Below are 15,360 nucleotides of genomic sequence, written 5' to 3' on the forward strand. Positions count from 1 at the left end.
TTAACAGAACTCAAGTACATTTAAATTGTACTATATATGAAATTCTATGAAGCAGTTTCATGCTTTTATAAACCAATATTTTAATAACAAAATAGGGTAACACTTTATTTCAATAGTCCACTTTAACCTTAACATAACAGTCCCTATACTCAATACTCCAATGAGAGTTACTTAACATGTAGTTGCAAATTAATGAGTTAGTTCACATGCAGTTGCAAAGTTATGTATAATTAGTAGAATGTCTACAGTAGACATAAATAAAGTGCAACCATAAATAGTTCCCTAATATTGCTACATTACATTTTGTTTTTGATACATACTGGATTATTTATTTTCTAAAATGTAATGTTTGTTAGCTTAATTATCAAAAGTTAATATAAAGTGTTACCCATCCCTATTAATGTGCCCCTACAGAAACACAAAAGCGCTGTGCTGCCCTACTGAGTATTTTCTGCCTGATGAGGCCGATCAAAACCGTCCTCTCATTAGTGAAACAGCAGGAGTAATTAAATGTGTGTTTATTTTTAGGGGCGGCAGAGAGCACGGGACTAAATTTAGGACATACGAAGATCTGGGGGCCCAGCCAATTAAACGCGGGCAGAGGAGAGCAAACCAGAGTACCAAAAAAACAAAACAAATTGCGATATGATGAAATGTGTGTGTGTGTGTGTACATTATGACACGCTACAACCAATCTGCTTCCTTTGCGTGTCTGCTTTGACGATGTCATACTGAATTTCGCGGTGTAAGACAGTCTGATTCACTCGGTCACATGCTGCATCTGCGCAACGTCCAGTCAATATGATCCAGTTCATCATAACAGTCCTAATCAGGGTCAGTCATACACAATCTACATCATATGTGTGCGCACACACACCACTAGCCTTTGGAAATTGTGCTTACTAGTCTGTAAGATGTTATTTTTGCAGAAGTTTCTCCCATGAGGAGAATATGACATCACTGCCGCACTCGCCCGTAAAGCGACACAGCGTAAGTGATGCAATGTGCTCGAAGTTTGATTGGCAGGTTATGTTCTGCAGTATCAGCTGGTTTGGGGAGCACAAAAAGCAATCCATAAAAGAGAGAAAGAGAGCGAGAGACACAAAGCTCAGCTCAGCTGTGATCCGTACGGCTGCAACACTGTTCGTTTACATGACAGCTTCCTAAGCTCGGCCTTGACATCTGTCACTCACACCCACCACGGTCACAGTAATAAACTTTTAAGAGCTTCTAAAAATACATGGCGGGACACAAACACACAAATACGAGCAGAAGCAGTCAGACCGTCCCAGAAGAGCAGCGCAACATCAGAATAGCATCAGCCCTTCATGAGGAATCTGTCTCAGATCATTAAAATGCTACTAAATGCGTCTGCTGAACTACCAGACAGGAAATGACACGTTTCGGACAACATGGCCGACCCAAATGCACATCAATCCTCTAGAGTAAAACAACAGAGACAAAAAAAAAAGAAGTTGGAAAGAAGGAGAGCTGAGATCTCATTCATGAAACAAATGAATGCAACTATTTATGAAAGAATGGTTTACATACGGTTTGCACAGGAATTTGTTAATTAAATGTAGCTATTTATGCACATTTTACACTGAAATTCAATATGTACATAATTCTAAGCAACTGTTTACATATAAATGATTTTACGAACAATGTACACAAATTCATTATAAACAATTATATGTGGTTGCATCCCTGACAGCAACATAGTGTCGGCCCAGATCTGGTCCATGTGTAATCCACATGTACCAGATGTGGGCCGGATCTGGGCCACACTATGTTGCTGTCTGGGATATGCCTTTGAGAGGGTGGGCTAGTCTTTGTTGTTTAGTAGGATGTGTGTTGTTTTAAGTTGTGTGTTTAATGAAGTGTTTCTTGATTGTACAGCACTTTCGTCTGCAGGTGCAGTTGTAAAGTGCTCTATAAATAAAGTGAATGAAAATGAATGAATGAATAATTTAGCCAATTCAAAGCGACAATTTATGACTTTTTTTGCAAACCAGTTACACAGAAATATGTTATGCATGTAATCAAATCAATGCAGCAATTTACTAAAGCATGGTTTCATGAACTACTGATTATGCACATATTTCGATGCGCTAGTCCATATAAGAACGATTTTACGAACAGTTTACACAGACATTCATTATTTACATAATTCAAAGCATCAATTTCTGGTTCTCCTGCTTGTGAGTTTTCGCAAACAATTTACCTGGAAATTTGCTATGTACATTAGCAAATCAAAGCGACAATTTACTTATGAACTATTTTACAAACAATTTACACAAAAATCTCTTTGTTGTACACATAATTAAACGTGGTTTAAGTAGAAATGATTTTATGAATGATTTACACAGAAATTTGCAGTGCCAATTCAAAGAGAATTTACGAATGCTTTTACGAATAATTTACATAGACATTAGTTCTGCTCGATTTTCATAGATAAAGCCAATGGAAGCTTTGGTGAACTATTTTGAACAGACTATGATTTGGGACACACTAATGTGAATCTCACATATTATTTAGGACAGGCAGTATGTGAATTGGGGCGCAGGGTCTATCTTTCACACTCATTAGTGGTGACCTAAAGAAGCAGGTGTGAATAAACAGGTCGATGCAGGTGTGGACCAGTTTCTGCACTTGAAACGGCAAAATGAATATTGTCTAAAATCTGTAGAACCTAATTTCGATACAATATAAAACAAATAAAAATTAACTTCATGGTTTTGAATTATGGCTTACAGTTTTTACTATAGCTTTCTCAAATTCTGTCAATTCTATACATGTTTTTAAAGGGGTCATGACATGGATTTTTTTTATATATATATATTTTAATATTTTTGCACAAAAAAAAAACGTGGAAAAGTCGTCATTTACAAACAAACCATTATGAAATCCTTTACTTATGGTTTTTGATGCAGCTGCTGTAAGATCCAATACAGCTGACTGCTTCATCTGTCAACAAATGTTTCTTTCATTACACAGTGCCTCATTTACAAAGCAAAATCAATTCTATGCACGTTTTTAAATATTTTTCCATGTGTAAAAGATTATTAATTTATTGTGAAAACAGCTATAAATCACAATACAAGATTTAATATGATCCGTCTATGTGCTTCCATTAAACAATGTCAAAACTCATCCCCTCCAACTCTTTATCATGAGATTACAAAACATCTCCTCATTCCTTTCTTGATTTACCTTGTTCTACATCCTGCGTCCTACATTGCTCACTCTTTCCTCTCGATTTCTCCCGTCTGCAGCTCATTTCGAAATCAATGATTTCAGAACTTCATTTCCTCGCATTTCCTGACGCCTGAAGGGCCGTTCTCATTCTGGGCCCATTTTCTCTCTCTCGCTCTCTCTCTTTCTCTCAGTTGTCGGGAGTCTGCTGGGCTTTGGGTGATGGTTCGGTCTAGTCGCCAGCATATTGCTGGCCCCAATAGCAGCGGGCCCTATCTTTAGCTGTTCAGACAAGAAAGCTGCTCGGAAGCACTTCGAGCTCTGCCGCTTTGTGGCGAACCAACTCTAAACCAGAGCACTGAAACTGGAGCTCCGTTCCAAACTGGTGTCTCCAGAATGTGTCTGTGACGTTTCAGCTCAAAATACCCCACAGATCATTTATTTTATAGCCTGTCAAATTTGCCTCTATTTGGGTGTGAGAAAAAACACATCGTTTTTGTGTGTGCCCCTTTAAATGCAAATAAGCTGCTGCTCCCGGCCCCCTTTCCAGAAGAGGGCGGAGCTTTAACAGCTCACGCTTCAGTTGCTCAACAACAACAAAGCTGGAGAATCTCACGCAGACAAAATGAGGATTGTCAGTAACGGTGTTCAACCTTACATTGTTCAAACCGGAGTCGACACTGATGGAGAGACTCAGGAAGAAGTTACAACTTTAGAATGAAACTGGACGTTTCTGAATGATTAGTGGATAAATTTATGTAGTTGCTGTGGAGTTGATTCAGCTCATTGACTGGCATGTGCCGTCATGTTAATCTTTTGTGCAAATCCAGCATTGAATTGATCCTCGTTTGTGAAGCAGTCCGGCGTAAAATGACGGCATGACAACAACACTCTACTACAACAACTCTTCCTCTTCTCTAAAGCAGCCCAACATGGCCACACCCCCTTTGTTGCGTGTTCTCGGGGGTGGGGTTTATGTAAATTTTAGGGTTAGTGATGTCACAAACCTGGGAAGAAGCTCATTGTAGTCCCTACCAGCCGTTTGTTGTATTCCTTAAACAGAGAATTATTTAAAAGAAAATATCTCCCTTTGCATTGAACTTTGAGCGTCGTAACTTTGCAGACATTGTTTATGCTCAAACAGCAACATTACACACTAACTAAAGTTAAAAAAGTGAAATCAAAATCATCCACCCCTTTAAATCAGCATCACTTGCATCTTTCACAGATAAGCCAATTATGGAATGCATTGTAATGAATCCAAAATGGCGTGTGGTCTAAACAGAATTCCAATTCAATGAATTGCAACATTGTAAACAAAATATTTTTCGTTAGTACACCAAAAGTAGCTAGTAGGGATGGATTAGAATTGATGAAATAGTCAAATAGCATGTTTAATATTGTTGGTGGTTTTAAAAGGTGATGCAGAGATGCAACTTCAGAGTGTTACAGTGGTAAAACTCATGTGCTTTAAAGCACTGAGTAGCTTTTGTGCAGTAAAAGTAGCATTTGTGCAGTTCAGATGTCTTAGAAGGTCACTGCCTAGATAGGAAGAGAGCGAGGTAGCACACTAGGGTTTGGAACAGTCATTTAGAGTCTTCTGAGTGTCTGCATGGCATGACACACATTCGAGAATCTCAGCTAATCTTGCTTGAATGCCAATTTATGATAAGAAATTCTGAGTGTCTCCCAGTGAAAGACCTAAGGCAGTGTTCATATGCTACTTTTAGTCAAAAGTACTTGACTTACCAAACACATGATTCATTTCTGAAGCTTAATAAACACTCATTTTTCAGCTGGAATTGTCACAATATGCCTCCATATTCCACATGCTTCAATCAGCCTCTAAAAGACTCAAACCAAAACAACAAAAAAGCACTTCCAGTTCTTCAAAGAATACCATGTTGCATATGTGCAAAATAACATGGTTGTTTTTTTTTACGGGAATGTGTAAATGTGATGCTCCATTCATCCCAAACTCTTTGAGCGTCTTATGTTTGGCTGTGTCGATGTCCTGTGGATTTGAAGAGGGAGCAGATTGGAGGAAGACAAACTCATTACCTGCTTAGTTAAGCAGGCTAATAGAGAACAGTGGGCATTGATAATATTTTTTTTAGAAATCCAATTTTTTTCTGATTGAAAGAGACAGTGGATCGATTTCCCTTCTTAATGTAACAGATACGAGTTTTACACCACGATTATCAACGGCTTAACATCCTGCTGGGAGAGAGGGGTTGTTAGTGCTGCTCACCTCCAGAGCTTTACGTTTCCTTTTCAGCAGATTGGCGATGTCTTCTGCCACCTTCTCCACCAGCTGTTTGGGCGTATTTCGCTCCACATTAAAATGACTTTTCTTGTCGATATAAATCTGTGGAAGGGCAAAGGTCAAAGGTCAGGCACACAATGATTTCCTTTGTGATCAATTACATAAACAACGCACCTCAAAACAATTATATTTCAATATTTTACATATGAAATTCAATATATATGAATCTAATCATTTATATATTTGCTCCAAAATGTTTAATACAATACAATAGTCAACTCCCTCAGTCAGTCTTACTCATGGACAGTTAAAACCCATCAGGGTCTCTTCATTGATTACAATTTAATACAAATCCTTTTAACTTATTATCTACAGCTGTACATTTATTCCACTTTTCATTTGCACATACTACACTTCTATTTTGCACATAACTGTACATCTGTATATACAGCGCTCAGCGTAAATGAGTACACCCCCTTTGAAAAGTAACATTTTAAACAATATCTCAATGAACACAAAAACAATTTCCAAAATGTTGACAAGACTAAGTTTAATATAACATCTGTTTAACTTATAACATAAAAGTAAGGTTAATAATATAACTTAGATTACACATTTTTCAGTTTCACTCAAATTAGGGTGATGCAAAAATGAGTACGCCCCACAACAAAAACTACTACATCTAGTACTTTGTCTGGCCTCCATGATTTTTAATAACAGCACCAAGTCTTCTAGGCATGGAATGAACAAGTTGGCGACATTTTGCAACATCTATCTTTTTCCATTCTTCAAGAATGACCTCTTTTAGAGACTGGATGCTGGATGGAGAGTGATGCTCAACTTGTCTCTTCAGAATTCCCCATAGGTGTTCGATTGGGTTCAGATCAGGAGCCACTGAATCACTTTCACCCTGTTCTTCTTCAGAAATCCAACAGTGGCTTTAGATGTGCGTTTAGGATCATTGTCATGTTGGAAAAGTGCACAACGACCAAGGGCATGGAGTGATGGTAGCATCTTCTCTTTCAGTATAGAGCAGTACATCTGTGAATTCATGAAGCCATCAATGAAGTGCAGCTCCCGACACCAGCAGCACTCATGCAGCCCCACATAAAGACACTGCCACCACCATGTTTCACTGTAGGCACCATGCATTTTTCTTTGTATTCCTCACCTTTGCGATGCCATACAGTTTTGAAGCCATCAGTTCCAAAAACATTTATCTTGGTCTCATCACTCCAGAGTATAGAGTCCCAGTAGTCTTCAACTCTAGGCGGGCTTTTTTGTGCCTGGGCTTTAGGAGAGGCTTCTTTCCAATGGCACCCATGCATGCCATTCCTCTGCAGTTTACACCATATTGTGTCACAGGAAATAGTCAACCCAGTTTGGCTTTCTACTTCTTTAGATAACTGCTCTGAACTTGCATGCCGATTTTCTTCAACCCTTCTCATAAAGGAAGACGAAGACGCTCCTGTCGAGGTGTTAACTTCCGTGGACGGCCTGGACATCTCTGAGATGGTTGCAGTTCCATCTTTTTTTAAGTTTTTGTACCACTTTTGCTACAGTATTCTGACTGATAAGTAAAGCTTTGCTGATCTTCCTGTAGCCTTCACCTTTCTGGTGTAAAGACATTATTTTCTTTCTCAGGTCTTGTGACATTTCTCTTCCATGTGGTGCCATTGCTGACAGCATGAAATGGGAAGGGATTTTCACACCCTTTTAAAGTCAACTGTCTGATGGACACCTGTGTAATGAATAATTAGACTCACCTGTGGTTGAATTCTTGTTAAATTAGACATTTGTAGTCTAAAATTTAGCTTTACTCCAGAGACTTTCAGTGGGGTGTACTCATTTTTGCATCACCCAAATTTGAGTAAAAATGAAAATTTTGTTCTCTAAGTTATATTATTAATCTTACTTTCATGTTATAAGTTAAACAGATGTTATATAAAACTTGTCTTGTCAACATTTTGGAAATTGTTTTTGTGTTCATTGAGATATTGTTTAAAATGTTACTTTTCAAAGGGGGTATACTCATTTACGCTGAGCACTGTAGCATATCTATATATATTCAATTCATTCTATGCTGCATTTTTTTATATGTTTTATTACCATATTATATTAATTTTATTGCATTTTTTATTGTATCATATTCCCTTTTATCGCTCTTATCTCTGTGCATGTCTGTACTTCTTTTTTTCTGCACTGGAAGCTCCACTGCATACACATTTATCCAAACAGTACATTTTAAAAACAATCAACATGAATTTAATTTAATTAAACTAAGTGAAAAAGAGTGCAAGTCAGGCCACAATCTGATGTGGACTTATGGGTCAGCATTGTTCCTAATGTCAGCGGTTTTTCCCAGTGATTTACACACAGCAGGTCTGGTCTTACAGCCTGACTCAGCACACCGCCGCGCCGTCCACGGTAATCTGACCCCCTGGGATGCCCACTTATCCCCTCCACCCCAGGGACTCCATTACCCACAAATCCATCTATGTCAAACTGAGGACTAGGCAAAAAGCCAATAGCAATCTCCCTAGAAAGAAGGGTCCGTTCACACACACTCTCATACATCTGGCAGAGCATTTAGTAAGGGCTGTGGCCTCTAACACCGTGTTTGAAACTGTACGTTCCCCTGTTACCAGATAATGGCTAAACCACAAGCACTGTTTGCGTCAACTTGAGTGAATTGGGACAGAATTGGCGGCTTGCATCGAATGGACTGACGACTGGAGAGGGAGGGACATTAGCGTAACCTACTTTTAAAAATGTGATACTTGTTATTTTTGGAAACAATTATAGAGCCCTTGCAAAAGTCATTAGCGTGTTTGAAAGAAAAAACAGTTATGAAAGATACTGATCTCATAAAATCATAAAACAAGAACACAGTTCCCATTTAAAGGGGACCAAAAAAATTTGATATGTTCATATTTTTTCTGCCTGTCTTAACGTGCAAAAAAGACTAATACAGTCTAATAGACAATGCATTTAAGGCAGAAAGGGCAATAACAGCATAAAAAGACAATAATATAAAGAAAATAATATAAATGGTATATAGATTATTTAGTTTTTTAGGATTACACACACATATATACACACACACAATTGGAATTATATTGAAATTATATTTATATAACAATAAATAATCATTTTCATTATAAATTTTGGGATTTTTAATGCCCTTTTTATGTTCAAAGGAAAAGAAAAACAATATTTAGATATATAGCCAATGCTAAACTGCCCTTATTGCGATGCAGTATGCTATTATTAACAAAACAGGTTTAAATTTAATCTGTAAATATTTGTATTCAGTTAACTGTGAAGTGCTGGAGTGACTCATGGACTTTAGCTTTCAGGAAAAGAAATTAGGTCAAAATGTGGAGAAAATAAAATACTTTAGATTGTGTGTGTGTGTGTGTGTGTGTGTGTGTGTGTGTGTGTGTGTGTGTGTGTGTGTGTGTGTGTGTGTGTGTGTGTGTGTGTGTGTGTGTGTGTGTGTGTGTGTTGAGAGGAAGAACAGCAGGCAGGAGGGTCTGCTGTCTGGGTCGGGCCAAGAGATCTAGCTGAACTGGGCCAAACACACTCACACCACTGAACCAGAGCGAGCAAGAGCCTGTCAAATCCAATATGCTGCCATTGGCAGTCACACATCACACACACATAAGTACATAATGACAGACTCAAACAAACAAACACAACACAAACTACCGTGATCTCCAATAGAAGGACAGAAGCAGAACTCACAGTGTGCTCGTTAGTGAAGAGAACTCGTCCCAGTATGCCAAACTGAGACTGTGCTAGTATAAACACACAGATGGTGCAAGAGAAAGAGAATAAGGGGAAGAAGAAAAAAAAAAAACTCAAATATGATCTGAGATTCTGCTTGGTGCACACTTCAAGTATACATTCAAGTTATTAAAATCAATCCAATGTATGAGAGTTTCTCAGGGGCATCTATCACTACAGGTAATTCCAAAATAACATGACAACTGGTCTATCTGGGTCAGCGGCAGCGCAAACGTCAAAACGTCCTTGAATTTGTCAAAGGTTTAGTAGACACAGGTGAATCGTAGTCATTTAGGAATGATATATACACTGCCCGGCCCAGAAAAAAAAAGTTGCTGTTTGGATTTTAATAGGCAAATACTTAAGAATCTATGAATGGATCATTATTACAGTGATTATTATGTTTCTAGCATGTTATATGTTTGGCAATGGTTCTTTTAACCCTTAAAGATGGAGTGTGTAGCTTTTCATTTCTTAACCCTCTGGAGTCTGAGGCTGATTTGGGGCTTGGAGAAGTTTTGACATGCCCTGACATTTGTGCTTTTTTCAGTTGTTCATAAACATATAAATGACTAGCCTGACTTCGTCATACTCATATTCTAGGCAGAATGTGAGTCTGATACTGCTCCATTGCACTTGAATTATGGGGCGTGTCTTAACCGAACCAGTAAAAAAAAAAACTCTGCACTCAATTGGATAGACCTACAACCAATCAGAGCAACGCAGTAAGTGACGTATGTTGAACTTGTACTTAAACTTTTGCCGAATCCCGTTGGAAGGACGGCAAACACATCTTTCCCATCGACAAATGCCTTGATTGCGGTTCTTTGTTCGTCTTTTAAAATTAATGCACTGTCGATTTCTTTTATTACAGACGTGATAGCGGAATCTAAACATATTACTTCTCCAGCTGCAGTCATCGTTGGTGAAAACCAATTCAACCCAAGCGCTCTTTGATGACGTGGGTGGTTACGTAACCGCAGATAGCCTGTCCATCATCAATTAAAGCCCGCCCTGGCAATTTGATTGGCTCGGCCTTCTGGGAGCCGAGCATAATTACTCCACAATGGATCGAGTCCAGACCGAACTTCCCGTCCAAAAAATGTTGTGGGCGGGGTTCGGGCTGGCACCCAGGCTAATAAATGACAGAAGTGTCATTACACTGTATTCAGCACAAACTAGGCTACAATAATATGTGAGGAACATGTATGTACATGTTTGTATTTTTGAAGGAATAATGTTTATGCGTGGTTATTGAAAAAACAAAAAACTTAAGTCACTGAAATAAGGCCAAAAAAAGTATATTAAATCTGTGTTCACAAGACTTTTGGGTATTGGTGGTTGTAGACTAGAGTTTTTGCTTCAGAATTATGTAAAAATTTGCTGCCTACTCCTTCATATAAAACAATATATTGATTTAGTTTTTGTAAGACACTTTTTGTCAAGAAACACAGTATGCGTGGAGGCGTGAATCTGCATGAATAATGGGCCATTTACACCTGAGAAGACAAAAGAATCACATAATAATGACCTGAAATGACCTGCATATTAATGAGGCCTTTCAGTCAGGTAGGCTGTGAAAAAAACCCTCTGTAATAATGTCTCAGCTCATCATAAACAGCAATACTGTGAAATATTATTACAATTTAAAATAATGGTATTCTATTATATTCTTTAAAATATAATGTATTTCTGTGATGCAAAGTGTCTGAACAATTATGTTACCTCTATGGCATTTCATATAGGCTTTTAGCTTAAAAGCATGCACATTTGGAGAAATATTGATGGATTCTTATATATTTATGTCAATTTTCTATACTGAGAAGTAATATTTATTGTCATCACTATGAGTGCTGGATACTGTGTTTTCAATTCATACTTGCAGCCGGAGGGCGCTCTCTGTACACGTTTAGTCCACAAATTATTCTAAAGAAGAAGAGGACATTTCAGGAATGGTGTTTTCAATTCATACTTGCAGCCGGAGGGCGCTCTCTGTACACCTTTAGGCCACAAATTCATATAAAGAAGAAAAGGAACTAGGAACTAACGGCATGTCTTCTCGAGATCGCTAACCATTGCTTTAACATCCCAATAAACACTTTTCAAGATAATAAATACACGATTGAGACGATGTATGCATGTATTGCCTCTGAATTTGCGTCTGAATAGCGCTGGCTCCGTGGGCGTGGCCGCATTAGCGGATAATGAGCTGAATCACAGACTTCTGACATGGCTCTCTTTTCATACAGATTACATAAACACAGAATGTTTGTTTTCGATTTGACTTGCACGATTTAAAACCTGACATTTCAACGTTTCTTTAGACATAAGTGTCATTTTTTTTGTCATTAGTATTCATAAGTTACAGTTCATTTTCTGAGAACTATCAGATTGGACTTCGTTCAGAGGGTGAGGAGAGATCACGCATCATGTTAGTTTTCTTTATTTTACAAAAACCACAACATTGTGTTTTTACTCTGAGTGTACACAAATAAAAGAAGACATTCTATAGTTTCAATTGATATATTACTTATGTCTGTTTTGCTGCAATGTGAAAAAAATCCTGCAAAACGCGCCGGCGCGTTTTCAGACCTCAGGGAGTTAAACAACCATGTAGGAAGACACATCATGGCCATATTCCAGGATGACAATGTCAAGATTCACCAGGGTTAAAATTGTGAAAGAATGGTTCGGAGAGCATGAAGAATCATTTTCACACATCATTTGGCACCTCTGACTCCAGACCTTAATTTCATTGAAAGTCTTTGGGATGTGCTGGAGTAGACTTTACAGAGTGCATACCTCTTGCATTGACCAAAAAATGATGCACCTTATGGAAATAATTGTTGTGATGTTATTTAACCCTAACCCTAACCCTAACCATCCCAAAAACTTACACTGAGGTTAAGGTTAGTGCCAATGTATGTGTGAAAATGATTCTTCATGCTCCCTCCCAACAATTCTTTCACAATTTGAGCTTGATGAATCTTGACATTGCCATGCTGGAATATGGCCATGATACATCTTAATACATGGTTGTTTAAAAAGCTACACACTCCATCTTTTAGGGTTAAAAGAACCGTTGCTAGAAAAATAATAACCACTATAATACTGATCTATCCATAGACTATTAAGTATTTGCCTATTAAAATCCAAACAGCGACTTTTTTTTTGGCCGGGCAGTGTATAAATAAATATGCATACATTCATGTATTCGTCCTGAACCATTACAGTTTGGTGCATACAGTTAGACAACAAATACAGTCGGTCACAGGCTATCCACACTCCGATCCAGAAGGGGGCACGCGCGATAATGCAGCGCTGTTTGCTAACCGACACAACAGGAAAAAGTGCAGAAAAAGAACAGACGATCTATGCATAAATATGTTTAAATATAATCTCTCAACTAGTGTTTCAACCGCAGAAAGACATCAATAAAAATAGCTTGAGAATATGTCACATAGCATTACATTTACATTAAGGCAAGTCATTTAGTGTCCACAGCATGTTAGTTCACAAGAGAAATGATCTCTAGAGGGGAGTATATCCACTATAATAGCTTATATATTCATTATATTTACTTTACCTGTTAGTAATGTCTTATTTAATTAATAAGTTTGTCAAGAAAACAAGTAATAACAGTAACTGTGTGAATGATTATATTTCAAAAATGAATTGGAGTAGAAAAATAATTGAAAAATTATTTTATTATTAGATTTTATTTAATTTAGAAGTTAATGCAAAACCTGCCTTATGTGCAATTTACATGTTTTTTTTTATTATTTGAGTGTTATTATATCTGAAAATAAATAGCAACTGAATGTAATAGTTTGGACTGGTGTTAATTGACCCTTCACCGGGAGTTTGATTGACAGGCGAGAGATCGGCAAGAGATCGGCATGGCTTGTCGGACTTAGCAACAGTAACTAAAGGGGGCGGGTCTTTGCGAACATTCAATTGTAACCTTTAATATTTTAGTAATGTGCAAGTAAGGGCTCCCTGTATATAGTTTACAGTACCGAATATATATACACACACACATATAGGCAAATATCATATATATTGATATCTGAGTAATGATATTACATCATACAAGATGTAAGTAAATGATAACTTAAAACAGCTCAGTAAACACTTCAACAGAAGAGACTGTACCTGCGATTACACTCCAGCAGATTAACTTTCCCACCCTGACAGCGAGTTTCTTTTTCTAAACACCAGAGAAAAAGCAGCAAAGGAGTTTCAATTTGACCTTGTGTCTTATTTTTTTCTCCGTCAAAAGATTTGTTTGAGGTTTTCTTTTTTTACGCGACTGGCTCGCGTCGGGGAGAAAAACGACTCCGCTTATCAGCCCATGAAGGCGGACTGTTGACAGAGACAGATGCTGCGTCATTAAGGAATATTAGTGGACTCTGCCAAGCAGACAGTGCACGCATCCCGCCAGGCAAAGGAACAGTTCAATAAAACCGAGAGAGAGCGAGAGAGAGACAGGGAAACTCTGAGTCAGACAATGCTAAGAGGAAGCAGTCAATGGAAGAAAAAGATATGGCCTCCAGAGATTTGAACGGAGAGATTCGATACAGATGTGGCAAGACGGAAAGGACTAAGGGACTTGAGTGACAAGAAACATACATAACGTGAGCACTACTCCCGCAGAGGCTGCAGACAACAGACTAATAGAAAAAGAGGTCTATAGATCAAGCAGGATAAGAGCAGGTGGGGAACTTGAGCGCAGGAGAAAGAGAGATGGACGTTTGTTGTGAGAAGACGGCCATGACTGTTGTTTTTCATCAACAAATAAATGTTGGTGCCTTCATTGCTCTACTTTAACTCAACATAAAATGCTGTTGAAACCATTTTACTTCCACAACAGGACATTTATCTATCTGGAATTAACTGGATAAAAGTGCCTCTATATGACAGGTGGTTGAAGGGGAGGAGCTCAAAAATAAGAGGTCTTGGTGACATCAACTGAAAAGGAAAGTCGTTTCAGAGGCGGAGCAAGTCTGATAAAAGAAATAAAGGAATAAAGACTCAATGCTCAAAATGACTGACAGGCAGATTCTCTATGGATGTCACAGAGACAGATGTGATTTGTCATCTATGCAGTGATATCTGACAGGTAATAGGGATTTTATAGAGCAGTTTAACTAGCTTAAACTGCAAGCTTCATCACAATTTCAAGTTTATAGCATACAGTATTTGGGTGTTACCTACTGTAAACGGAGAACTAAACAAACACTCACTTTCCATACTCTTCCATAAACATTTTTTACAGAATGTCAATGCCAATTCAAATGATATTTTAATAAAATGGCAAACTAATTTCTCACGCTGAGGCTATAACACTAGAATTTTATGCATCCTAAATAAACACAATTAAAGGAGACCTATAATGCCCCTTTTCACAAAAAGTCTCTGGTGTCCCCAGAATGTGTCTGTGAAGTTTCAGCTCAAAATACCCCACAGATCATTTATTATAGCTTGTCAAATTTGCCTCTATTTGGGTGTGAGAAAAAACACACCGGTTTTGTGTGTGTCCCTTTAAATGCAAATGAGCTGCTGCTCCCGCCCCCTTTCCAGAAGAGGGCGGAGCTTTAACAGCTCAACAACAACAAAGCTGGAGAATCTCACGCAGACAAAATGAGGATTGTCAGTAACGGTGTTCAGCCTTACATTGTTCAAACCGGAGTCGACACTGATGGAGAGACTCAGGAAGAAGTTACAACTTTTAGAATGAAACTGGATGTTTCTGAACGGTTAGTGGATAAATGTATGTAGTTGCTGTGGAGTTGATTCAACTCATCCACTAGCATGTGCCGTCATGTTAATCTCTTGTGCAAATCCAGCGTTGAATTGACACTCGTTTGTGAAGCAGTGACTTAATAAAGATACAGTGATTATTTCATTAATTAAATAATAATGATAGATTATCATACTTTAAACATCGAACAAGTGAGTCTGAGTCTAAGATAGGTAATAAAATAAAATAAAAAACAATAGACAGAAAGACAGTTTTAATTTAACCTTCATATAACACAAATATGTTGTATATATGGAATTAAAAGCACCTAAAGCTAACCAGCACAAACCTGCATGGAAATTCATGC

The 15,360-nt window shown here is 37.9% G+C and overlaps 1 protein-coding gene across 2 annotated transcripts in view; it reads right to left on the reverse strand.

Annotated features, from left to right (window-relative positions):
* Positions 1–15,360, reverse strand: part of cacna2d2a (calcium channel, voltage-dependent, alpha 2/delta subunit 2a) — a 383,618-nt gene that overhangs the window by 304,568 nt on the left and 63,690 nt on the right. For both annotated transcript variants that reach the window (XM_048199167.1, XM_048199168.1), the window contains exon 3: positions 5,447–5,563. In XM_048199167.1, the coding sequence (XP_048055124.1) occupies positions 5,447–5,563 (117 nt within the window). The remainder of the gene's footprint in view (positions 1–5,446; positions 5,564–15,360) is intronic.

The sequence above is a fragment of the Megalobrama amblycephala genome, linkage group LG8 (genome assembly GCF_018812025.1).
Source record: "Megalobrama amblycephala isolate DHTTF-2021 linkage group LG8, ASM1881202v1, whole genome shotgun sequence".
NCBI classification, from domain to species: domain Eukaryota; kingdom Metazoa; phylum Chordata; class Actinopteri; order Cypriniformes; family Xenocyprididae; genus Megalobrama; species Megalobrama amblycephala.